Below are 27,719 nucleotides of genomic sequence, written 5' to 3'. Positions count from 1 at the left end.
CACTTCCAAAGAACCAAACTTTAATCTTCCACAAAAATCTAAGTGTAAGATGATAGAATCCGAATATAGTATGACAAACTAATCTTTCCCCCCAACCTATCTCTTTTCAACACTTAGCAAGCTGACCAAATTCAATAGGCAGAGAACACACTTTTTTTTTTTTTTTTTTTTTTTTTTTAGGATCTTTCAACCACTAACTCCTCGGATTTTACCCCGGACTTTTTCATATACCCTTTTTGCCTACCATATGCTAACTCCACCTGTCCACCCTTGTAATGAGCATTGAGGTCGGTGACTCCCAACCAATTAAGGCTTAGGGCACCAGGTTTTAAAGGTTTTCACCATATACCCCTCAGACCTTGCTCGGGTTTCAAGGCAAGCAAACATTTTATTTTATCTCTTTTTCTTTTTCAAAGGCTCATTGGCCTTTCATAGGGTGTCTCAATATCATTAAAATGAGGTCAAAGGTACTAAGTCCCAAAATTTTCTAAGTCAATGGGGGAATAGTTTTTCATCTTATAATCGGAATCTATTGTGCACAGTGTGTGGATAGCTTAAAGTGGAAGGATTAAACTTGAATTCAATAGAAGTTTCAACAATTGAACCACTTTAGCAAGCATAATCCAAACTCTAAGTTAGATGAAAAGCAACAGTTCAGCTTCTCCTGTTTTAATTTGAAAATTTTTCTTCATAAACCATGGAGATTAAAGTAACAAGCAAAAAACTACAACTACTTTACTAGACAAGGCTAAAATATCAAAATAACTTAGCATACTTCCTTCAACTTAGCAAACTTCCTTCCTCATATCTCCCCCCCAACCGAGCTGAGCATTGTCCTCAATGTGATATGGGTGATTGAAATTAAAGGGAGGAAGTGGTACCTCCTGAGTGATATCAATTTCGAATACTGATTAGAGAAACCACATGTTTCAAAAAGAATAAAAGGTGTGAGCAAATGAAATAAGAATAAATTAATGCTAAGAGTTAACAAAAAACTAGACTTTGTATTACTTTAATCATTTGAGTACAGCTGGAAAAGAAGTAATACAAGTAATCCAAGCAATCCCATATAAGATATCAAAATGTGGGGGATTTCATATATGACTAAGTAAAACAAAATACATAAAGGAAATATATAATAGATATATATATGTTCAGATAGGAGGGTGGTGCTGATGCTGATGGCCTTAGGCAGATGGCTCTGCCTCTTCAGCTGGCTCAGGAGGTGCCTGAGAGTGTGGCTCTGCTGCTGATGGGAGACCAATATGCTGCTGGAGCTGGCTCAAAATGGTAGTGTGGTGAGCCTGAGTGGTCATCATTTGCTCCTGGCGAGCTCTCAAGGCTGCCATCTCCTGAGTAAGGCTGCTCTGAGAGGCTGTTAAGGTCTCCAATGCCTGGCATAAATCCCTATACTCAGAAATAGGGATGGCCATCCTTGGCTCGGCTGATGTGGAAGGCTGTGCTGAAGCTGGAGCAACTGGAGGGATTGGAGAGGCTCTGGCTGTGGAAGGAGAGGCAACAGGTATACCCTCAGGTATAAGACGTGGGGATGCTCTCCTAGCAGCTGGAGCCTAAGCTGGCTGTGGAAGCTCTGGCTGCTCCATCCTATAAGTTGTCATGTTGCTCCATTTTTCGAAAGTAAACACATCTCTACAAATCCTCTTTCGCTCCAACTGAGGCTCTGCTGGGTACCCCAGATGCTCAAGAATTTGGCATAGCAGCCTCGGGAAGAGAAGTGGGATGACATCAGCTCTTGGCAACTTCTTCTTATGCACCTTCTCTTCAAAATAGAGAAGGGCAGCCATGATCAAGTGGTGAGGACCAAAAAAGTATCCCTCACACATTCTGAACAAAGCCTCCAACAGAATTCCTCTTCTCTGGGTCCAATGCTGGAGGGGATAAATATTATGGCGCAAAAGTGCATCAATGAGGAACATCCTTGGAGGAAGTTCCCCCCTCAACAGATATGGATTTCTGGAAGCTCCTCCAGACAGGATATGCACCATCTCTAGCTAAGATGGACTAGCCCAAGTTCGGAAATCATCAAAATGGTTGGGCTCATATGGAATATGCAGGGCCTCAGCTATGTGACGAGCTCCCAGGATGCCATGTCTACCATCAATAGTGAAATGAATTAAAGTAGGATCTCTGACCTGCTGAGTAGTCATGGATTGATAAAAATCCATGGCCACTCTTGGATAAAAGAAGTCTCGCGGGGTCAGAAGCTGCTCCATTCGATATCTGCGCAGCAATTGGAATGATCCTTCAAGTTCTGGCCGCAACTAGAAGGCAGCTGTGTCAAAACACAGCTCAGAATGGAATGGCCTAGCTCGGCAGTCCAAATTGCCTTCAATTGGTGGTTGAGTGAGAATCACTTCAGGAGTTGGTTCAGCCGGAATTTGGGGCTCAGAAGGCGGCGGCTGGCTTGCTTGAGGCTTCGCCGGCGGTGCCGGAGATGGCACCGGAGATGGAACAGGAGATGGAACAGGGGATTGAACAGGGGATTGCCCTGTCAAGTCGATGGGTTCCGAGCTTTCCACTCTAGCTCGCTTTTGTAGAGGACAGCCCCCTGACCTGGTAAGGTAGCGCCTCGCCGGAGGCGTTTGTAGTGTCGGCTTGGCCTGGCGCTTCTTTGGCGTGGGCTTTACAGGAGGCGGAATGACTTCCGGCCATGGAGGCTCAGAGGCTGAAGCTTGCACAGGCGCCTCGCGCGGCGTTGGCTTTCGGGCGGAGGGAGAGGAAGACTTAGTGCCTCTGGTTCGTGCCATTGCGAAGTGATGAGGTTTGGACGGCGGTGATGCACGGAGGAGACGAACGGAGGTGCTAGCGGAGTCGGGCAATGGAGAGGAGGTGAAGAGGCGGTTGCTGCGACTTTTCCTCTTTCTGAAATGGTTTCGCAGCCCAAATGACTGGTATTTATAAAGACTAGAGGAATATTAAAGGTCATTTTTAGGTTTCGCATAAGAAAATCACTTTCACAGCAAAATTGGGCGTTTCATAGGAGAAAAACGCTTTCGCAGCTCACTTCGCAGCTGCGAAATTGGAGTCACTATGCTGCGGAATGGCGCTCGTGTGCCAAAAATCGGTTTCGCAGTTGCGAAACACCCTTCGAAATGGAGATATCGTTGCGGAATTGGGGCTTTTTACGCCTTAGTGGTTCGCAGACCACTTCGCAACTGCGAAAACTTTCGCAGAGGACTTAAAAGTGTTGCGAACTGATTTCGCAACAAAAATCCGTTTTCGCAGAGAAATCCTCTTTGGCTGCAAAATCTCGCAGAGCTCTGTTTCTCCCCTGTTTGTGCTCTGTTTTTGCTTTGTTTTCGCTCCGATTTCTTCCCGATTTCTTCCTTTGCAATTTCTCCCACCTGGGATCATTCAAACAGATGAAATTACATAAAAACACACAATTTAATATCAAAAAATAAGATCAAAAGTAGAAATAAAACTTTAAAATTTACAAAATTTACAAAAATTTTAGACTTTGGTAAACCAAGTCCATCAAACCCTTCTTTGCTCAGGCTTTTTGAGGCTCAAGGAGGTTGATTTCCTCCTTTTCTGGTTTGAACGACTCCATGAATGGCTTGAGACAATATCCATTGACTTTAAAAGTGTCCTTGCAATTGGAATTCAATAATTCCACTACCCCATGGTTAAGTACTTGATGGATAATGAATGGACCAATCCACCTAGACTTGAGCTTTCCAGGAAAGATATGGAGTCTTGTGTCATAGAGTAAAACTCTTTGGCCTTTCTGAAATTCCTTGTTGGAAATTAGTTGATCATGCCACCTCTTCATCCTCTGTTTTGCAACTTTGGAATTGATGTAAGCATCATTTCTTAATTCCTCCATCTCATTAAGGTCTAAGCTCCTCTTTGCTCCTGCTCTGATCAAGTCCATATTCAACTTTTTAATTGCCCACCAAGCTTTGTATTCAACTTCCACAGGGAGATGACATGTTTTTCCATAAACAAGACGATAGGGGGACATACCAAGAATAGTCTTATAAGCTGTTCTATATGCCCATAATGAGTCATGAAGCTTAAGAGACCAATCTTTCCTGTTTGTACTCACCACTTTCATCAGTATGTTCTTTATCTCCCTGTTTGCTAGCTCAACTTGCCCGAAAGTCTGTGGATGATAAGGTGTAGCTACCTTATGCTTCACTCCATACTTGGCTAACAAACTTTCAAAAGGCTTGTTGCAAAAATGAGAACCTCCATCACTGATTATAGCTTTAGGCACTCCAAATCTTGCAAAAATGTTCTCTTTCAGAAACTTGAGAACCACTCTATGATCATTTTGTTTACAGGGGACTGCCTCAATCCATTTAGAAACATAATCCACCCCCACCAAAATGTAAGAATTACCAAAAGACATTGGAAAAGGTCCCATGAAGTCAATGCCCCATACATCAAATAGCTCAACTATTAGTATGGGGTTCATTGGCATTTGATTCCTTTTTGTCAGCTTGCCAAGCCTTTGGAATCTATCACAACTTCTACACATGATGTGGGCATCTTTGAACAGAGATGGCCAAGTAAACCCTGATTGCAACACCTTCATAGCTGTTTTCTGAGAGGCAAAGTGGCCTCCACATGCATTCTCATGACAATGGTTTAGAATTCCCTGTTGCTCTTCCTCAGGCACACATTTCCTTATGATCTGATCTGCACAATATTTAAAAAGGAAAGGCTCTTCCCAATAATAAGCATGAATTTTTGCAAAGAAGTGCTTCCTGTCCTGTGCATTCCACTCACTTGGAATTTCACCAGTTACTAAATAATTAGCAATATGAGCATACCAAGGAGTTTTGACTAGAAACATAAGTGATTCCTCAGGAAAATCATCATTAATAGGCAAAGCATGAGAATTATGTGCTATAGCTAACCTTGAGAGGTGGTCAGCTACCACATTCTCCACTCCTTTCTTATCTCTGATTTGAAGATCGAATTCTTGTAACAAAAGAATCCATCTTATCAACCTTGCTTTTGCATCTTGCTTTGTCAATAAATACTTCAAGGCTGAATGGTCAGTAAAAACAATGATGAAAGACCCTACCAGATAAGCACGAAATTTGTCCAAGGCAAATACCACAGCTAACAATTCTTTCTCTGTAGTTGTGTAATTCCTTTGGGCTTCGTTCAATGTTTTGCTTGCATAGTATATCACATAGGGCTTCCCATCTTCTCTTTGACCAAGCACAGCTCCTATAGCAAAGTCACTGGCATCACACATTAGTTTAAAAGGTAATTGCCAGTTAGGGGCCCTCACTATTGGAGTTGTTGTCAAAAATTTCTTCAATTGATCAAAGCTATCTTGACATCTTTCATCCCATATAAACTTAGCATCCTTAGCTAACAGCTCACAAAGAGGTTTTGAAAGCTTTGAAAAATCTTTGATAAACCTCCTATAGAAACCTGCATGGCCAAGGAACTGCCTTACTCCTTTTACAGTTGTTGGGGATGGCAATTTGGAAATGAGCTCCACCTTTGCTTTATCAACTTCAATGCCCTTTTCTGAAATGATATGACCAAGGACAATTCCTTGACGTACCATAAAATGGCATTTCTCCCAATTGAGCACCAAGTCTTTTTCAATGCATCTGTGAAGAACTGCTTCCAAATTGACTAAGCATTCCTCAAATGTACCTCCATATACGGTGATGTCATCCATGAAAACCTCCATAATTCGCTCCACCATATCACTGAAGATACTCAACATACACCTTTGGAATGTTGCAGGTGCATTGCATAAACCAAAAGGCATTCTTTTATAAGCATATGTTCCAAATGGACATGTAAAAGTGGTCTTTTCCTGATCTTCCACAGCAATCTCAATCTGAAAATACCCTGAATACCCGTCCAAAAAACAGTAGAACGGATGGCCAGAGACTCTTTCTAACACTTGATCGATAAATGGCAATGGAAAATGATCTTTCCTGGTTACTGCATTCAACTTCCTATAATCAATACACACCCTCCACCCTGTAGTGAGGCGTGTAGTGATTTCTTCTCCTTCTTCATTTTGAACCACAGTAATCCCTGACTTCTTTGGGACCACTTGAGTGGGACTCACCCAAGAGCTATCAGATATAGGGTAGATAATACCTGCTTGAAGTAGCTTCAGTACCTCAGCTCGCACAACCTCTTGTAGATGAGGATTCAATCTTCTTTGAAATTGACGAATTGGCTTAGCTTCCTCCTCCATATATATATGATGCGTGCAGACTAAAGGACTAATGCCTTTCAAATCAGATATTTGCCATCCTATAGCTTTCTTACACCTCTTGAGAACTTCCAGTAAACACTTCTCTTGATGACTGGTCAGAGATGAAGATATTACAACAGGACATTTATTATTGTCTTCAAGGTATGTGTATTTCAGCTCTGCAGGTAGAGGCTTCAAATTGAGTTTTGGGACCTCTTTTTCAGCATCTGCTCCCTCTTCTTCATTGAACAAAGGTAGAATCTCTTCTATCCTCCTCCAACTTTGTAAAGTAGCAAGCTCATTGGGAGGTTCAGAAAAACCTTCCTCACAATCCGCAAAACTTTCATTCAGCTTATCTTGCATATTCTGATTGCAGTGCTCCTCTACCAGAGTGTCAATAATACACACTTCCTCTGGACCCTCTTCTTCTTCCGGAGTGATTTGCTTTTTAGACATATAAAAAATGTTGAGATCAAGTGTCATATTGCCAAAAGTGACTTGCATGAGCCCATTCCTACAGTTAATAATTGCATTTGAGGTAGCAAGGAATGGCCTTCCCAAAATGATAGGAACTAAATTAGCTTCCTTTACAGTAGGATCCTTATCAAGAACAATAAAATCCACTGGATAGTAGAAATTATCAACTTGAACCAAGACATCCTCAATTACTCCTCTGGGAGTTTTTACTGATCTATCTGCTAGAGATAGAGTAATTGCTGTTGGCTTCAACTCACCAAGTCCCAATTGCTTATAGACAGCATATGGAAGCAAATTCACACTAGCTCCCAAGTCTAATAAAGCTTTCTCCACTACCTTTCCTCCAATGATGACTGAAATGGTAGGACTTCCCGGATCTTTGTACTTCAAAGGAGACTTACACTGTAAGATTGCACTTACTTGCTCAGTCAAGAAGGCTTTCTTATTTACAGTCAATCCTCTTTTGATAGTACACAAGTCCTTTAGGAATTTTGCATATGTTGGAACTTGCTTAATCATATCCAATAGTGGGATATTGACTTTAACTTGTCTCAGTACTTCAAGAATTTCAGCTACATTTCTAACCCCCTTCTTCCCATGTAATGCTTGAGGAAAAGGTGGAGAAATTGATTTTTTTCAGCATTTCTTCCTTCAGAAGTTCCTTCTCTGGATTTTCATTCATTGTTGACTCACTGTCCTCTTTCTTTTCACTGCTCTCTCCCCTTTTGTCTTCCATTTCCTCCTCTTTCATTGTCTCTTCTTCTTTCTCAACAAGTGGCTTAAGTGGTGGCTGCTCAATTTTCTTACCACTCCTTAAAGTGATCAAGGTTTTGACATCTTTCATCTGTGATGATTCTCCCTCATGGCTTTCCAGTTCATGGACACCCTTGGGATTTTGGTTGGGTTGAGAAGGAAATCTTCCCTTTTCTTGCACTGTATTCAAATTTGTGAGCCTTGATATTGAGTATTGGAGATTATCTATTCTTTGGGTTATATCATTTTGCATTCCATCCATCATTTTGTTCAGAGTATTCTCTACTCTGTCAATTCTTTGATTAAGTTGAGTATTGATGGCTTTTTATTCTCCAACAAAATCTCCCACTACCTTGCTGAGATTCAAAATGGCTTGTTCAAGACTTGAAGATTGTTGAGATGGTTGATCTGGCTGTTGGTACTGAGATGCTCTAGGCTTCCATGAAAAATTTGGATGATTCCTCCAACTTGAGTTGTAAGTGTTTCCATAGGGTGCATTGTTATTGGGCTTAAATTGTCCAACAACATTTGCTTGCTCTCCAAACATTTCCCTTTCAGCTGAACTTGTAGGGCATTCCTCCACCAAGTGTTCATATGATTGACAATTAGGACATAGCTTCACTTGCACTGGTGATTCAGCAACAGCTTGCACGTCATGCACCTTTTTCAGTTCCAGCTCCTCCAATTTTCTTGTCACAGCTGCAAACTTTGCTTTTGTATCATCCTCCTCTTTCAAGGTATACATCCCGGCCTTAGCATTGTAAGCACTAAGTTGAGATTTCATCCTTCCCACTTCTCCTTTGGTTGGTTCATCCCATCCCCTTGAAACTTCAGCTACATAATTCAAGAAATCCATAGCTTCCTCTGGATTTTTGCTCATGAAATCTCCTCCACACATTGTCTCCAGGAGTTGCTTCATTGGGGATGACATCCCATCATAAAAATAACTCACCAATAACCAAGTATCAAAGCCATGGTGAGGACAAGCATTTATAGCTTCCATATATCTTTCCCAACACTCATAGAATTTCTCATTCTCTTTAGCTGAGAAATTTGAAATATGCCTTTTCAAGTCATTTGTTCTATGAGTGGGAAAGAATTTCTTAAGGAATTCAGCTTGTAAGTCAGTCCAAGTACGGATACTCCTTGGCCTTAAAGAATTAAGCCAAATTTTGGCTTTATCCTTTAAAGTAAAAGGAAATAACTTAAGCCTCATTAAATCAATTGAAGCTCCTCCCTCTTGGAATGTATTACAAACATCTTCAAATTCCTTGATATGTGCATAGGGATTCTCACTTTCCATCCCATGGAAAGTTGGTAGAAGTGGAACAATATATGGTCTGATCACTAGCTGCTCTGTAGGAGGTATTATACATGACGGTGCACTCATACGAGGTGGATGCATACGGTCCCTCATTGATCTAAATTCATTGAGATTGTCTTGACGACCTTGGTGACTATGTTGATCTTCAGGTGTAGTTTCCATGATATTCAAGCTCAATTCCAATTCCTTAGTATGAAGGGTATCACTTCTAACAAGCCTTCCTCCACTGCCACTGATTACTACTCAAAAAGTGCTATTTCATAGCTTGTAATTAACTCTTTTAAACACTTTTGAGTAGTAGTTAGTGCCTTTTAACCCAATTAACATGTTAAGGACCCTTGCAATCAATTCTAATCAAATTGTGTAAGTTTTGGTGTTTTTGTTAGTAATTTGATCACCAAAGCAATCCAAGATTGAGGAGAGTTATTTGGAATCCATGGCAAAGCAATGAAGAGCTCAGAAACATGAAGAACCAAATCTTTGAAGTCTTTTTCCATAAGCAAATCCGGAATGCAAGGAGAGAAGCAAAGAGAAGAAAAACAAAGAGGAAAACAGAGGACAGTAGCTACAGTCTTCCTTCGCACTTTTGGAGCACTTCCCGAAGTCCATTTTCTACATGCTATATACCATTTCAAAGCTCAGGAAGTCAAGAATCCAACGCTTCAAACCGTGTGCAATTTGGAGTCGAAATGAGGAAGTTACAGCCATTGGAAGCCAATCACTCCAAGTTGAAGGAAGATTCAGCAAAGTGCTGCGAAATCACCCTTTTGTTGCGGAATGATTTCGCAGCCTTTTTGCACAGTGCTATGGAATCCCTCTGAAATTTCACGACATGATGGAAGCCAATCACCGCAAGCTGAAAGACCATTTCGCAGCGGTGCGAAATCAGCCGTTTGTTGCGAAGTAATTTCGCAGCCCTTTTTGAACATCTGCGAAATTTCGCAGACCTCGTTTTCACCTGCGAAATGGTCCTGAAGCTTCCCGATAGTTGTGCACCGACTCTTTTAGATCTTTTCTTCTGATATTTTTGTGTCTAAATTTCCATTTTCTCCTTGTATTCAGCCACTCATGTAATTCCTTAGCTAGGAAGTATCCAAGGAAGGGTAAATTACCTTCCTATATAAACTCCCTTGCATCCATTGTAAAAAAGGATAATCCATCATATAATATATCATATATAGAATCAATGAATAGAGCACTTGCTCTGTTTTTCCTATATATTCGTGTTTTCTCGTTCTTTTTCTTTCTAACCAACCAAACTCTGAGGATTTTTCCTTAGAGGATGAGAGGCTAGGCTCTTTGTCTCTTGGAGTGAAGAAAGCCGGGTAAGTTTCTACATGCATAAATTGGTAGTTTTGTTGTTTTAGTTTTTAATGAAGAGAAAGTGTAACCCATTAATGGTTTTTATCTTTTTAGTTAACTTAAAACGCTTTTAAATCACCTGGGCCAACACTTGGTAAGGCAAGTGATCTCCGTCCATGGAGATTCACTAGTTTACCCCTTGCGAGCCTTTGGGAGGTGACTTGAAGGTAGGATTTTCTAGAATTGCCAACACTTGGTAAGCTTTTGGACTCCAAGGAGACATCCATTAGTTATCTCTTGCAAGCTTGTGAAGGGAAATCCAAGGTTAAAGATCACCTTGAATGGCAAGTGCTAGGTGAGAGGTATGAGCCATTGCAAGTTGCATCAGTGAGAGGGATTTAGTGTTTGAACCCATTAATAGGAAGCATCTGTACAACACCGGTTAGAGAATTAACTATATGTTAATTCTCTAATGCGAGGAAAAGAAACAAGTGACCGGAACTCCCTTTTTGTATGAGGAATCTAAGCCTAGTAATCTGAAACTCCAAGAAACACTTTTCTTTGTAAGTAAAATCAGTTACTATTTTTGGTTAGTTTAAAACCAAACTTTTTTTTTTACTCAAACATCTTTATGTTTTCTTTTAAAGCTAACCTTGAAATGAAAAGGCACCAATTCAGCTTTGAATTAATATCATTTGTGAAGTGAAAACCCATCCCAGTGAACGATCCTAGAGCCACTATGCTATAGTAGCTTTGTCTTTGCTACCTAGTATATGGTGTAATAGGTTATAAATTTTGTTGATTACTCCCTCAATCAAGGAGCACCAACTGGACACGAATCAGCTGAGACACCAATTAGGCATGAATCAAATGGCGTCGTTGCCGGGGATAGTGCCACTTTGCAGTGATATGATCTTTTGAGAACACTTGTGATCTTCATCACAAGTTTGGTGATTTTTCTTTTCTTTTACTCACTCTTTTTAATTGTTCTTTTTCTTTATTTATGTTTTAGTTAACCTTTTAGCTAGTTTTAGTTAGTCTTAATTTTTTTGAATTGTTTTTCTTTTGTTTTCTTTTGTTTTCTCTGTTTTTAATTCACAAATTGCTAGTTGTGCATGCCATATTGAATACGAGATAGTAGAGGAAGCCATGAACTTCATCAGTTATGTGGCTGAATTTTCAAGAAGATGGGATGAACCAAATGCTAGAGATATGGGAAGAATGACGTCTCAACCTAAAGCTAAGGGTGAGATGTATATTTTGAATGACGGCATGGACATGGAGGCAGAGATTGCAGCTATGGAAAGGAGATTAGATGAGCTAGAAATGAAGAACATGCAAGAAGTGCAAGCCATCTCTCAGACACCATTGCAAGCTATGCCTTGTGCCATTTGTCTATCTTATGAGCACTTGGGGGAAGAGTGTCCTACCATTCCAGTCGAGAGGGAAATGTTTGGTGATTGCAACACCTACAATTCCAATTGGAGGGACCATCCAACATTCTCTTGGAAACCACAGCCACCTCAGTACCAGCAACCTACTCAAGCACCACAGCAAGCCTCAAACCTTGAACAAGCTATGATGAATCTTAACAAGGTCATGGAAGACTTTGTTGAAGCTAACAAATCCATCAATGCTCAGCTCAGTAAAAGAATTGACAATGTAGAGAAAATGATGGATGGAAAGCAACATGATCTATCTCAGAAGATAGATAATCTCCAAGATTCAATCTCAAGGTTTGCCAACCTCAACACAGTGCAAGAGAAAGAAAACTCTCCTTCTCAACCTTATCAAAATTCCATGAGTATCCATGAAATGGAGGCTAAGGAGGGAGAATCTTCACAAAAGAGGGAAGTCAAAGAAGTGATCACTCTGAGGAGTGGTAAAGAGGTTGATCTGCCCACATCCAAGCTAGAGCATGAGGTTGAGAGTAAACAGAGAAAGACAAGAGGGAGGAAATCAAAGGAAAGAGAAAGGGGAAAAGTATAGAGAAAGATGGCTATGATCTTAAATTAGATGAAGAACCACAGAGGATAGTCATCAAGGAAGAAATGACGAAGAAACACATGCATCCGCTTTTTCTCCAACCTTTGTATGGGAAAATCATACAAAGCAAATCTCTAATGAGAGATGCAAACTTCATATGGGATCCGGGCAAGCTGAGTCAGGATCAAAATTTTTTTATGGACTTAGTCTTTTTAAAGACTAGCTAGTCCATAGCTTTTTGTTTTATTTTTTACTTGTTTTAATTTTGATTTCAATATTTTAATTTTGATTTAAATGTTTTAATTTTGATTTCAATGCTTTAATTCTAATTTGTTTTGATGTAATATAGGTTTTTGGATGATCTCAGGTGGAAGAAAACGCAAAGGAAGAAATCGGGAAGAAATTGGAGCGAAAACAGAGCAAAAACAAAGCAAAAATAGGGGAGAAAAAGAGTTCTACGAGATTTCGCAACCAAAGAGGATTTCTCTGCGAAAATGGCCTTTTGTTGCGAAATCAGTTTGCAACACTTTTGAGTCCTCTGCGAAAGTTTTCGCAGCTGCGAATCCAAGAATGGCACACGAGTGCCACTCCGCAGCACAGGAGCCCCCATTTCGCAGCTACGAAGTGGTCTACGAACCACTAAGGCGTAAAAAGCCCCAATTCCGCAACGATTTCTCCATTTCGAAGGATGTTTCGCAGTTGCGAACCCGATTTTTGGCACACGAGCGCCATTCCGCGGTACAGTGACTCCAATTTTGCAGCTGCGAAGTGAGCTGCGAAAGTGGTTTTCTCTTGCGAAACTCCAATTTTTGCTGCGGAATCGGCCTTTCTTCTGCGAAACCACTTTTTGGCACACGAGAGCCATTTGGAAGCCCTGTACACTCATTTCGCAGCTGTGAAATGGCTGCGAAACCTCCACACCTTAAAATCCTTCAGCGCACACACCAAGAACAGACATGTCACAGCCGCACCCCCATTTCGGCAACTATTGGACACATTTCGATCACTTTCCAAAGTTCATTTCATACATACCATATATTGTTTGAAAGATTAGAAAGTCAGGAGTCCACAGCTTCAAACGGTGCTCAATTTGGATTTGAAACGGAAAAGTTATGGCTATTTGAAGACGACTGTGCAAACCATGAGCGGAAATGTCGCACCTCCATTTTGCTACTATTGGACACATTTTTGAAGCACTTCCTGGAGCTCAAATTATGCATACCATATCTCGTTTCAAATCTTGGGAAGTCAGGAGTCCAGTGCTTCAAACGGTATGCGATTTGGAGGTGAAATGAAGAAGTTATGGCCGTTTGAAGACGAGTGCGCAAAGCTGAGCGAGAATTTTGCAGTCGAGACGCCATTTGGAAGGGAGTTTCGCAGCTGCGAAGCCACTTTTTGGCATACGAGTGCCATTTCGCAGCACAGTGACCCTCATTTCGCAGCTGCGAAATGGGCTGCGAAATTTTTTTTCCTTCTTTTCATCACTTTTGAGGTGCGAAATGGCTATGAAATGATCTCCAAGCTTCGAAATGGCTATGAAATGATCTCCAAGCTTCGAAATGGCCTTCAAATTGTGAAATTGACTTGCAAAATGGAGGGAAGTTTGAAAAACACCTTGCAAAGCTAAGGGAAGTTGCTAAAATGCCAACAGAGCCCCACGCACCAGCTGAGTACCCTCTGGAACTCATGAACAGCCACCTCTCCATTTCAGCCATGGCCAAGACTAGAGGAAAGCCCCGCGGCACCCTGAAATCACACACATAAAGCCTCTCATTCCATTTCTGACCTCCTAAAACCATCAAATCCCATAGCTACCAACTGAGAGCTCCAGTTGAGGAGACTATGCCATCTAAGGAAACTACCAAAGCAGAGGTTGAAGTTCTGATCCAACCCACTCAAGAGTCCACCACAGATGCATCAGCTCCACAGGACCTTTCCATTACTTGATCATCTTTTTATTTTTTGTCTTTACATATTATATTAGTATTGATAATTCCATGTTTTGATGTCTTATATTCTGGGATTGGATGTATTACTGATGATACATCATATATAGACATCAATTCTTGTTTAAACTTAGCATTTTTCTATTTCATCTACTCACTAACTCTTTTGTTTTTTTGAAACATGTGGTTTCTCCTATACGACTCAGACTCCATGTCACTCAGGAGGTACCACTTCCTCCCTATTTTTTAATCGCTTTTGTCACATTGAGGACAATGTTCAGCTTGGTTGGGGGGAGAGTTGAGAAAGTAAGTATTGCTATTAATGCTAAGTTAGTTTAGTAATTTAGTTGCTTTTTGTTTAATTTTTAAAATTTTTAATTTTTTTATTCTACTCTCCATGGTTATTAAGGAAAAATTTTTAAAATGAAATGGGAGAAATTGAATTTTTTGTTCTTTTTACTTGACTTAGAGTTTGTATTATGCTTATTAAAGTTGATGAATTGTTGAAACATCTATTGAATTCAAGCTTAGTCCTTCCACTTTAAGCTATTCACACACTGTGCACACTAGGTTCCGATTATAAGATGAAAAACTATTTCCCTCTTGACTTAGGAAAATTTTAGACTTGGTACCTTTGACCTCATTTAATAGTGTTGAGACACCTTGTAAAAGGCCAATGAGTCTTTGAAAAAAAAAAAAAAAAAAAGAAAAATGTTTGCTTGCCTTGAAACCCGAGCAAGGTTTGAGGGGTATATGGTGAAAATCTTTAAAACCTGGTGCCCTAAGCCTTCATTGGTTGGGAGTCACCGACCTCAATGCTCGTTACATGGGTGAATAGGTGGAGTTTAACATACTGTAGGTGCTTGGGTATTAAAAATTCATTCTCAAAAGTCCGGGGTGAAATCCGAGGAGTTAGTGGTTGAAAAATCCTTAAAGCTTGATGCCTTAAACCTTGATTGGTTGGGAGTTATCGATGGACCCCTGTTACATGGACAATTTAGAAAAGAATGCCTTTAAGCTTTGCACTCCTACAGGAAAAAAATTGTGAAAAAAAAAGGTGCGTTATTAGCCTATTGGAGGTTGATTAGTTTGCTAAGCTTTGAAAAAGAACTAGGTTGGGGGGAGAGATTAGTTTGACATACTATATTCGGAAACTAATAAGTAACACTTAGATTTTTGTGGAAGAGTAAGGTTTGGTCCTTTGGAAGTGGAAATGATTTTAAAGCTTAAATTTGCATAATGCCTTCTCTTTAAGAATTGTGATTAGACAAGTTATTTGATAACTCTTGTTGAAGTTTGAGTTTTATTTCTTTAATGTTCCATGTGAGAGTTTGATCAGTCATGCCACTTAAACATTTTTTGAAGTGATCAGCATGATGTTGTAAATTATAGTACTTTTTATTTTTATTTTTCTCTCCTGCTTTGTTAAGGGACTAGCAATATGTCGGTTGGGGGGAGTGATTACTACTCAAAAAGTGCTATTTCATAGCTTGTAATTAACTCTTTTAAACACTTTTGAGTATTAGTTAGTGCATTTTAACCCAATTAACATGTTAAGGACCCTTGCAATCAATTCCAATCAAATTGTGTAAGTTTTGGTTTTTTTGTTAGTAATTTGATCACCAAAGCAATCCAAGATTGAGGAGAGTTATTTGGAATCCATGGCGAAGCAATGAAGAGCTCAGAAACATGAAGAACCAAATCTTTGAAGTCCTTTGCCATAAGCAAATCCGGAATGCAAGGAGAGAAGCAAAGAGGAGAAAAACAAAGAGGAAAATAGAGGACAGCAGCTGCAGTCTTCCTTCGCACTTTTGGAGCACTTCCCGAAGTCCATTTTCTACATACTATATACCATTTCAAAGCTCAGGAAGTCAAGAATCCAACGCTTCAAACGGTATGCGATTTGGAGGTGAAATGAAGAAGTTATGGCCATTTGAAGACGAGCGCGCAAAGCTGAGCGGGAATTTTGCAGTCGAGACGCCATTTGGAAGGGAGTTTCGCAGCTGCGAAGCCACTTTTTGGCACACAAGTGCCATTTCGCAGCACAGTGACCCTCATTTCGCAGCTGCGAAATGGGCTACAAATACAAAATAAAACTAAGCTGAATTTGAAAGCTAAATTTAGATTATGAATCAGTAAAACTAAAAAAATGAGAGTTAGTAAGGTTAAAGAAACGTTACCACACTTGTGATGAAAATCACAAGTACACTGAAATAGTATCACTATAACTTGACACCTTCCCTGACAACGGCGCCATTTGATTCATGCCTAATTGGTGTCTCAGCTGATTCGTGTCCAGCTGGTGCTCCTTGATTGAGGGAGTAATCAACAAAAATTATAACCTATTACACCATATACTAGGGTAGCAAAGACAAAGCTACTATAGCATAGTGGCTCTAGGATCATTCACTGGGAAGGGTACTCAAACTAAAAATGATACCAATTCAAAGTGAATTGGTGCTGTTTCATTTTCAAGAATAGCTTAAGAAATAAAACACAAACTTTGGTTGAAAAAGGTTTGGACTTAGATTAACAACACAACAAGTGATGAAAATTACTTAAGAAGAAAAGCATTCCTTGGAGATTCAGGTTTACAGGGGAGGTTCCTCATGCAATAGCATAGCTCCGGTCAGTTGGTTCAATTCCTCACATTAGAGAATTAACATAAAGTCAATTCTCTAACAGGTGCTGCACAAATGCATCCCTCAATTGGATTTCAGCTTTAATTCTCTCACTGATGCAACTTGCAATGGTTTGAGCCTCTCACTAGCCTTTACCATTCAAGGTGATCTTTAACCTTGGACTTCCTTTCACAAGCTCGCAAGAGATAACTAATGGATGTCTCCTTAGAGTCCAAAAGCTTACCAAGTGTTGGCAATTCTAGAAAATCCTACCTTCAAGTCACCTACCAGAGGCTCGCAAGGGGTAAACTAGTGCATCTCCATGGTTAGAGATCACTTGCCTTACCAAGTGTTGGCCCAGGTGACTCCAAGGCGTTTTAAGTTAACTAAAAACGTAGAAACCATTCATGGGACACACTTTCTATTCATTCATAGCTGAAACCACAAAGCTTCTGATTCTTGCACTTGGAACCTTTCCCGGCAACCTTAACTCCAAGGAACTAAAAGGTTTAGTTACTCATTCTCTGGGGAAAGCTCCTCAGAGAGTGCATAACTTAATAAGTAAAAAAAAATACAATCAAAGTGAGAAGGTAAGGTAGAATAGAGCTCAAGCTCTGTATATTACTTTCTTTCAAACTTACAGAAGGTTCAACACCCTCGGAACAAACTCCTCGGGCTATATTTATACCAAAATTACATTGATGGCTATTACATGGATATTTATACCAAAATCATCAGGTGTTGAAAATTTTAACAGTAATGCTCCTAATCTGCGAGTATTCAGTTTTGCTGAGATCAAAGAGGCTACAAATAACTTTTCCTTTGAAAATAAGCTTGGAGATGGTGGATTTGGTCCCGTTTACAAGGTACTATCTGTAAGTATTTCTTTATGTTTTCTCTTAAGATATTTGGAATGATCTTGATAGGGGGAGAACAGGAAATATAGGAAAAGGAATTAGGAATCTCCCGCCCGATTACTGATTTGACTAAGTATGCTCTTTTTTCAGTTAGATAACCTAGTTATGATTCATTAGAACTAGAAACAGGGGCGAAATTCCACGCACATCTTCAACCTCTGCTATAGCTTTGTCCATGTAGAAAAATGGTTTGAACCAGTAAAACAGAGTGAGCCACAGAGCAAGTCATCACCCTAGGCCATGACCTACACTATTACCCCTCTGCCAACTCTTTCAAGGATAACGGAAAGAAAAGAAGAAAACGCGGAAAATTGAGGTGCTGATTGAGAACATATTAGCCCAAGCTGACTGCATCGCAAAGTGAAAGTAGATTAAGCATGTCCATTCATGCTCCCATGTATGCATACTAGCACTACTAACCATGGGTGCTGATTTTGTTAGGGTAAATCACGGAAGGGAGAGGAAATGGCAGTGAAGAGGCTTTCGAAAACTTCTAATCAGGGACCAGAGGAGTTCATAAATGAGGTTACACTTACAGCCAAACTGCAACATGTAAATCTAGCTAGGCTTCTGGGATGTTGCACGGAAGGAGAAGAAAAGATGTTGATCTATGAGTACATGCCCAACAAAAGCCTGGATTTCTATCTGTTTGGTCTGCAACCTTTTCTGCTCCAACTATAGTTAACAAGATTTTCCTTAATTTCCACATGTCCATTGTGCTCATCGAATGGGAAACGCATTGAGCTGAAATGCGGGTCCACAGGTGGTTTTATGAGTGGAAAGGGTGGCAAAAAAAAGACTTGTTTTAAACTTTTCCCATGGTGGATGGGCATTTGGACGCTCTTGAAGCTTGGGGCCCTGTGCCCCAACCACAACCAACTTACTTTGGCCAAATTATAAAAAGGACCATCATCATCTTTTTGAACTTTTTTATCAAAAAAAAAAAAAAAAAAAAAAGAAGAAATTATTAGTTTAATGTTAAGGAATTGGGTTCCTCGATAGGAGCGGTAAATCCTATTATTCATGCCATTGCTTAAAATGATTTTAATGCTATTAGTATATATATATATATATATATATATATATATATATATGACATTTACTTTTGGTTGACTAATGATGCCTCCAACTTTTTGAATGTGAAAAGAAGGAAAAAAATACAATACCCCCTTTTTAAGAGTCTGACAAAATTATAAGAATCATCTCTTAAAAATTATAAGAATCATCGCACGCCAGAATAAATCGTCCATGGTTGTAGGAGGTTTTTTGGCGAGGGACTCGAAGAAGGGGGTCCCTAGGCATATGCTCCGCTTAAAAATTTGGAGGATTGCGTCCATGCTGTACGATTCGACTTGTAGGACAGCTTGTCCGAAGCACTTTACGAACTCTCTCAAAGTTTCATTTTCTTGCATTTTGAGGTTCTGCAAGGTGCTGATTTTTTGCTTATGTCTGGTTGAGCATAAGTATTGCCCCACGAAGACCTCGGACAGATCCCGGAAATTGTCAATCGAGTTCGCGAGCAGTCGGTGAAACCACGAAAGAGCTTGGCCTTGTAGGCTGGTTGGGAAAACCTTGCACAACAGCATATCATTCCCTATGTCAAGGGTCATGAGCTGTCGATAATGCATTATGTGATCAAAGGGATCGCTGGATCCATCATATGTGGAGAATTTCGGGACGATGAACCCTCGCGGGGGTTCATATTTAATGATACAAGAGCTGAAAGGCGTGGAGAGCATGTCATCCAGACGCCTGCTGATAGAGCCCGGAGGGGCTGTGTGCGAGGGATCTTTACCATCCCGCGCCGCTGGGGAGCGGGCGGCATGTCCCTGTAAAGTAGGCGAGCTCGGGGGCTCGGAGTGTGCATCCAGTGATATGGTGGCATGAGGCCTATTTTTGTAGGGTGTTTGGGGTCCCAAACGTGCGCGCATGGCGTCAGATATTTGGGGCCTTTTCTCACGTCGTCGTTTGGATGAGACTTGAGTGGAGCCTAAACTTTTGTCTCGTCGGACATGGTGAGCGTGCACCGGGGTTTCGCTAGGCCATGCTTCATGCGCCTCGAGGGTTGGGCTCGCCTCGAGGGGGAATGGAGCTCTCTGGTTGTGACAGGGGTCCTGCCTCCGCTGATAGTGCTGAGGTTGGGGAGAGCTTCAGATCCTCAAGACATTGTTTTCTTCCCTGAGTTTCCTTGTTTATTGGAGCAGAATTTGCGTCTGTCGTTCGTTCTCTCGTTGTCGTCTTTCCATGGTGTCCCGCCACTCGAAGTGACTTTCAACACCTCTGGCGGAAGCACGACTCCTTGAGGGTGAAGTCATCTTTACAGTTGGAAGGTATAGGATTTACTGAGAAGAAAAGATGTTCCCACAGACGGCGCTAGTGTTGAGGGCAAAATTCCCTTGCTACAGTAGTCGTCACCAGCAACGGAATCTCGATCAACGCGTTACAGTGAATCCTCCTTCCTCTTGCAAAAAAGATGCCCGAATGGGTTGTCCGGACACACCCTCCGATGATTAAGTTAGTATTTTGGAAGCTGTCGGAAAATAGGGTTTTCCTTTGGGAGTGTTGCTCCGTGATTTTTTGTCAAGGATGTTTATCCCTAAGCAGGATGTTTATCCTTTGTTGCTTATCTCCCTTATGGCTTATTGCTTTGTAGGATGCTTACCTTCCTGAGAGTCTCCTTAGAGTTTATATATGAGTCAGAAAGTATGGCACCGCTGTGCTAGCGGGTCCCATCGTTATGATTGCGGCTCATAGGGTAGCAAAGCAATCATGACATTTCTGGTGTCAGGTGGCGGTTGTCAGGAAGGTATTTAGGCGGTGGACGTCGCCGCAATTTATGACTTTAAATATCTGGGATGTGTCAGGAGACCTGAGAAGACTTGGGAATGTCTTGTCGAATGTATCTTGTATTAAAGATGAGTGACAGTTCAGGAGACTTGGTCGTCAGTGTTGTCAAAGTTATCTTTTTTATTGTGGGCAGAAATGGATCCGGTGAATCGCAAGTGTCTAACGAGCTAAGCTGTCTGGGTAAGCTGTCACTAGAGTATCCGGACATGTCTGTCCGGGGAAGTTGAATTGTCCTCCTCTCCCATCCGGCGGAAGGCACCGGATGTGAAATATCTGGAGAAGGTGGAACGTCGGCCGGATCCTGATGTAATATATCCGGATGAGGTGGAATGTCGGCCGGATATAATGGCGACTGTGAGACATCCGGGTGGAATGTCGGTGGAGAAGAATTCCAGATGTGATATATCCGGGTGGAATGAGCGATGATTTCCGTCCGGGTGGAATGAGCTATGTCATGCGTCGCAAGGGGAGCCGTCCGCGTGGCCAAGGGAGAGGGAGCCACGTGGCACTTTTTAGTGAGGATCCCACATTGACCTATTAAAAAAATCCAATTAGCGCAATTGTTTATTGTGAACCTATCAATGCTGTAATCGTTGAACGTACTGAACAACTATCAAATTCATCATATAAATGCTTCGAACAAAAAAAGTATAAGTAAACTAATGGCTCAAAATTGGACGACCTGCCCTCTGGCACTAGGTGGTTAGCATAGGACGGGTTGGTATATGATGTGCGGGGGTGGCCGAACTGAGAAAACAAAAGTTGGCTAAATTTCTCAAACGGAGTATAAATTTAGCTTGTGGCAAGCATGCAGAAATGCAATTGATAAGACATATAGCACCATTTTTAGTTTAACTAGGTGGCTGATCTTGGAAGGTCAAGAACACGACTCTCTCCAGGTTATTTTCTGGTTGACTCGTACCAAGATAACTTACCAATCCTGAATTGATCAATTCAGTCTGTTTAGTGGTCAATGGCTTAAATAGAAGTGATTTGATGATAATTAACTTAATGCTGCAATAAGCAAGCATGATAAGAAGGAACGCAGTCTTATCAGAACTGACGAAAAATAACAAACCCAGAGCAGAAATTGAACTAAAATGAGATCAACTTCACAAGTCAAGTTGGAACTGGGCACCTCATTGCACCAAACGCATAAAATAACGGAACATGCAAGGAAAATAGAAGTGCTAATCTATGCCATAAAGATGCTGAAACCTCAGTACATGATAAATGCAAGTCTCATGGATTTTTCAGTCGATTAAAGAAAACTAACATAAATAAGCTTTGGGTTTCAACAATTGATGAGAAAATTCTTAACAATTAATCATAGTATGATTCAAACCTATTAACAAGTTCTAAATTAGCAGATGATCTGAAAAACTGGACCCATTTTATTGGAGAAATATTATGCAAGGAAGAAGTCGACAAGCAATACCGAACGTGGTTAGAGGAGTTGGAGTTGCTTAAATTTTTATTAATAATGATAGATCCTGCTGGCAGGTTTAAAATGAACATATGACTCCAAAACTTTACCCAGTGTGGAGTTTGAGTAATTATTTCAACAAGTACTATAAGAATACGGGATGAGAGGAGTTGGAGTAAGGTTTATGTTTTTATTTCCGAATCATGATAAAGACAAAGAATTAATAATAGTAATTAATTAATATCAGTAGCAGTATATGTGTGTGTGTGTTGTGTACCAGCCTGCTACACATGCACCTGCCACCAGGAATATCCAATACATACTGAAAAAGCTGTGTTTTGTATTTTGTAGCTGCATACTGGTAGTTGAAAATTGATGTATACCTATTTGGTTCATGATCTGATCTTGTTCTGGCAGCAGCATTTTGACAGTTATACCTTGCAAAAATAATAATATTAATAATGTGAACAAAATTTTGTTGCAGTGAATATAGTATAATATATAGTTACAGGATTGGATCTAATCCATCACAGAAAGAACTTCCTTGGAAAGTAGTGCTAGGTCCTTGATTCTTTGTCTTGTGGTCCCCCCTGTTATTGAATGGAAAAGGGATGTAGCCAATCAAAATAATTGAGAGTAAAGAGAGGGGCATCTCACCACTCTGGTCCAATTCGAGAGAAAATTAAAGCAAAGTCACCCGGCATCTAAAGACTTTATTTTATTTTTTTCAAATTTTGTACTTATAATTTTAACGGAATAAAGTTGTAAAAGAAATGTAATTGAGAATAGTGATAGTACTTTGAGAAGTCTTTCTTCCCTGAAAATTTTATAAAGATGTTGTTCAACCATTTGAATTTGACAAATTTTTGTTAAAAAAGAAAATAAAAGAAAAGAAAAAAAAAATTCTAAGAATACAAAAAGAAAGATATTGGATATTGAATGCCCAAAAGAGAAAAAAATAAAATGGTAAAGATGTAAAGAAAAGAGTCAGAAAAAGCTTCAAAATTACAATTAATAATTGAGGTACCACTTCGACTTTTGTGAACCCCCACTGTCACTCAATGCTAAAGGGTTACAGCTAAGCAAAGCAACTGGAAATCACTCAATGCTAAAGGGTTACAGCTAAGCAAAGCAACTGGAAAATGCTCGAGGATGCTCTCCACAATTTCTTTGATACCATTCTTTGCTGCGGTTAGTAATGGCGTCTCTTTTCTATCAATTTTCATCTCTGCCAATACCACAATACTCAATTCCTAAGCTAAAAGAGAAAAGGTCTAGCATGAGCCATGAGTAAAGCCAAAATAAAACAATTTTATGTCGTCAAAACAGACGTTAGAGCATCAGTTTCCACTGATCTTTGACAATTTGACACAGATGTTGCATAAGATGGAAAAATTATGTTGAACTCTACATCAAGTATACAACCGACTAGTTCACATCAACCACAAAAACTAGAGACTCCAACCTACCATCCTCTTTATATCAGTGCATCAAACAAATTGGAAAAGCTAGCTGTTAGGAGTAAAATAATAATAATAATAATAATAATAGCCACAGTACGTGCTGCATCCTGCTGCCATGAGACCTTCTCTGCCAGACCCTTGAGAAGCTTTTTGACTGAGTCGGCATCCAATGGGCTAAGTTTGTCATTTTGCAATTCATGGAACTTGTTCAGTGATTCAGAAGAAATGCACTGGAAAAAGTCTATGACATGCTCTTTATGGATTTTCTCTGTGGTGGTTTCATTGATCTTTGTTCGCCCAAGAACAAGGTCAGTCCGTACAGGGCTTCCAGGTGGTGTAACTGCCAGTTCACATGGTTGGTTGGCCACAAGATTTGAGTTCAACTGCAGAGTTTCTCCAAGGTTTCTGGTTGGTTGTAACTTGGCTGGAAGGCTTGCCGCCCAAGCAGAGTCGCATTGTACAAGCCCGACATCGAGAGAGCTGTTGGAGTGATTCTCTCAGAGTTGAGGTTGTGCTGATGAAAATTAGGATGTAGATGCAAGCATGTGTCATTCCATTTCTTTAGTAAATCTTGAGGCTTCTGCTTCCAGATCAGTTCTTGATCCTTGGTCTGTAAACACATAAATGGTAACAAAAATGTGATTCAATAATTCAATGTGATATGGTCTTCCAAACTTGTAGACACAGTTAAAACATACCTGTGACTGATCCGTTGTTTTAACATCACCATCCAGAGCTTTAGCATTCTTCAACCACTGTGGGAGTGATGACCGAGACACTTCTGATTTCACTTCAGATGATGACTTCTCGAACTCCAGGCCTTCAAGCTTTCCTAGCTCTTGTTCATAATTCTCCATGCACTGTGGGCAGCAGCTCATTTTCTGAGCAGGATCCATGTTCTCAGAGACACGCCTTGGTAGAGCAGTTATTGCAGTTGGAAAGTTCTTCATCGGTGTCAGAGACTCGACAGAGCTGCTAAGAATCCCATTTGTCCCAAATCTAGAAAATAAGACATGAATAACAGTGAAGGGATGATAAAAATAAGAACCATGTCTTCAAAGCTCAAGCATGGTTTTCAAGATGCTTGAAATGAATCCACACACCAAGGTGTGACCAACCAAAAGACATGATCCAAGGCAGTGTCAATTTGAAGTAAAAACTAAAATGCTTGCATAAAGTCAAAAAAATGGAAATTTTTGGATCTACTCAAGGTGAAATTTGACAACCTTTGTCTACCTAAACCTCTATATCAAGAAAGTTTCTAAGCAGCAAAATCCAAAATTTTTAACTAAAATCCTGCCCAAAACATAATCTCAAAACAGGCTGAAACTATAGATCGAATCCAACACAGAGAAACCAGATTGACAGCATCAAATATGGAATATGTAATTGTTCGAGTAGTGTATCTGAAAAAACAAATTATCCAAACCAATGAACTCAGAAAATTAACTTACAGGCATATGTTTTATTGTTCTCTTAAAGTAGATTTAACTACTTGAATCATGGAAAATAGAAGCAATAAGGTCTGTCTGATTGAAGGTAGAACATGAAACCAACCTCGAAAAAAGCCCTGGAACAGGGGTTCTAGCAGCAATTGGCACTGCCTGCTGATCCCAATCATTTTCCATGGAAGGGTGATAGACCTGGCACCTCAAATAAGTCTCACAAGTAGCAGTCCCAATCAACCAAAGCCGGCCATTGCTACCCTCTCCGAACGTCGCCAGTAACTTCCCCATCTCCGCCACAGCAACGCGCCCTGCCTCTGAAACAACCTGCTGCCCAACTGTACCAGAGCCGGCAACTCCTAAATTCACCGGCTGCTCGACAAGCCATTTCAGGTCCCCTAAATCAAGAATAATGCTTCCACCTCCGATTCGGGTTTCCACCAATTTACCCAATTCCTTTAGCTTGGTGGGTATTTGAGTTCTATCGGAATTATTAAGAGAGAGCTCCCTGTGAAGAGAAATCACCTCGACATTCTTCAGTGGTCCATCTCCGAAATCCCTCTTCTCAATTCTCCTAAGTAGCTCCTTCATCACGGCCTCCGGCTCTGATTCGCCCACCAGCACCGGATTTCTTTTCTTAGTTCTCAACAAAATATCAACAACGCGCTTCACTTCCTCGGCCCTCTGGTGGCCGGACTGGTTGGCAGCCGCAGCGGTGGCGGCGTTGCCTTGTTGCTGCAACCGCGGATTCAAATACAAATTGCGGGTTGGGGTGGGGGTGGGGGTGGAGGTGGGGCACCGGGTCCTCGGAAGCCACCCAATCCAATTGGGGAAGGAGAAACATTGGGTGTGGGTGGGGAATTCATGGACTGCTCAATGGTGGCCTTGACAGCAGGGCTGGAGAAGCTAGCCTCGCGCATTACCCTGCTAACGCTGGGGTCATCGAGTATGGAGATGATGAGTTGTTGAAGCTCGACCTTGACAGCGAGAAGAGGTTGCTGCTGCTGCTCAGGGCAGCCGCGGCGTTGGTGCGCTTGGGCGCGCTGAAGAGCGGCCATGAGAGCATTGGAGATGGGGGGTTCAAGGCCTGGGGAGATGTTTTGGGCGGTTGGGAGGCGCTCAAGTGCGACGCTGAAGCAGAGCTCAAGAGCTCTGCACTGGAGTGGGTGGGAAGAATTGGGGTGTGATCGGATGCAAGCCTGGCGGAGAAAGCCGGAGGGGGAGCCCAGAAGGGTTGCTGCCACGTGAAGCGGCGTAGTTTGCCCGTGATTCCGACGACCCGCCTCCGCAATCGAGTGGTTCAACACGCTAGCCGCCTCCGGCGTCAGGGTCTGTTGGATCGTGCTGAGACCTGCTCTCATTTCTCTCTCTCTATCGCTTCAATTTTTTCCCCCTTCTTTTAATTCCACAACAAGCAATCTGATCCTTTGAATTGCACCGATATCTGATGAACTAAATTGGGGGCTTGGAAGAAGGGAGGCTGCTATCAATAATGCATGTGTTCTAATTCTATCTACTCTTTCACCTCCGATGGATGGATTTCCAGTCAAGGGTTTCTACAAAGATGAATTCCAATTTTCTCGCCTTCCAGGAAAAATGAATCACAAGGGAAAACCATAAAAGCCTTTACACAAGAGAGAAGAGAGAAGAAAAAGGAAAAAAGAAAAACCGCTTTTCAAAACCATGGATGCTTCCAGTGGGCGCCGAAACCGCCTTTCAAAAGTCAGGACAGTTGCACAAAAAACAGCAAACTTTCGATGGATTAGAAGACACTTCAAATCCGCGGATTTATAGAGTTAAGTTGTATTGATGATTTATCCATACAAAAGGTTCGAGAATTCAACCTCGAAAGGGAAAGATCAGATCCCCTCCTTCACAAAAACCCTCCTCATTTCTCTCTCTCTCTTATCAACACCTCTCCTATCGGATTCAAGCTCAACAATATCCTAAACAAAAACACCGAGGTAAAAAAAAAAGCTCGACTTTTTCAAATATTACAGAGCCTGCATAAAACCCCAAGTCAAGTAAATTAGTTTGGGTGCAGAGAAAAAGGCGTGGAAAATGTTTTGTTTTATAGTAGAGAGAGAAAGAGAAAAAGAAAGTGAAAGAGAATTTCTGGAAAATAGGAAGGTGGAAGTACTATCAGTTGCAAGGATTTCTGGAAAATGCTTTCTGCGCAGAGCAATCTGCTCTCCTTTTGGTGTCATCTTTTCTTTCTTTTATTTCATTTAGAAAATAAAAATTGAATTGTCTGAATACGCTGGGATAACGAAGAGAGAGAGAGAAAAAGGAGGCTTTTTAGCTTTGAGAGAAAGGGAAGAGAGAGATTTATGAGTAGAGTACTTTTTATCACTTTCTTTTTCCATCCTTCTCTCTCTAAATATGACTGTAGCTTGACTGCCTAGTTTCTCTCTCAACTAATGCTTCCCATCACGCCCAACTGATCCGCGTGCCCACACGCTCCATGATAATCAGGTCTTCCTCGCGCTGCTCTTTCAAATTGGACGCGTGAAGAGCGCATGAGGTGTGAGCTCCGTCGGCCGAGCGTGGGTTTTGCACCCGAACTCTCTCCTGTTCGGCCTTTCAACCAATTTTCTGCTTTCCACACGCAACCGCTGCAAAGGCATCGCACGGCTTTCACCTTTTCATACTTACTCTCTTTTCAGTTCCCCCTCTCTCTTATTCACTTTCTCTCTCTAAATTTTCTCCATCAGCCACTTAACCTACCAAAAAAAATTTTCAATTTATTGAATTCACCGCTCTTACCCAACTTTTTTCTATTTTTGTTTTTTCTTTTAATTTATCTTTTCATTTTCAAAGAAATCGCCACTCGCTTCCTCCCTAACTACCAAAGTCTTCTACAGGAAGAATAATAATTTATTAAAAAAAAATCATTTATGAGAATCATATCATTAAAAAATTATTTCCTCAAAGAATTTTGCGTCAAATATTTTATAATTCTAGAAAGGAAACTTAGTCCAAAATTAATGAAGAAGAAGAAGAT

General features: G+C 40.8%; 1 protein-coding gene and 1 pseudogene across 1 annotated transcript; both read right to left on the bottom strand.

Moving 5' to 3' along the window:
- Window positions 1-2,282: 2,282 nt before the first annotated feature.
- On the bottom strand, window positions 2,283-2,768 carry LOC117924728 (anther-specific proline-rich protein APG-like). The gene has a single exon (XM_034843448.1). The coding sequence runs from the start codon at window positions 2,766-2,768 to the stop codon at window positions 2,283-2,285; it is 486 nt and encodes a 161-aa protein (XP_034699339.1).
- A 20,330-nt stretch (window positions 2,769-23,098) lies between these two features.
- LOC117925278 lies at window positions 23,099-26,998 on the bottom strand (annotated as a pseudogene).
- Between the last annotated feature and the right edge of the window lie 721 nt (window positions 26,999-27,719).

The sequence above is a fragment of the Vitis riparia genome, chromosome 11, assembly GCF_004353265.1.
Source record: "Vitis riparia cultivar Riparia Gloire de Montpellier isolate 1030 chromosome 11, EGFV_Vit.rip_1.0, whole genome shotgun sequence".
Taxonomy (NCBI): domain Eukaryota; kingdom Viridiplantae; phylum Streptophyta; class Magnoliopsida; order Vitales; family Vitaceae; genus Vitis; species Vitis riparia.
Note: the sequence above shows the minus strand (reverse complement) of the source record. Positions and strands in the feature narration are given on the sequence as shown.

Bases quoted from the DNA above. Each gene is read 5' to 3' on its own strand.
- LOC117924728 (XM_034843448.1), bottom strand. From the start codon at position 2,768: ATGGCACGAACCAGAGGCACTAAGTCTTCCTCTCCCTCCGCCCGAAAG.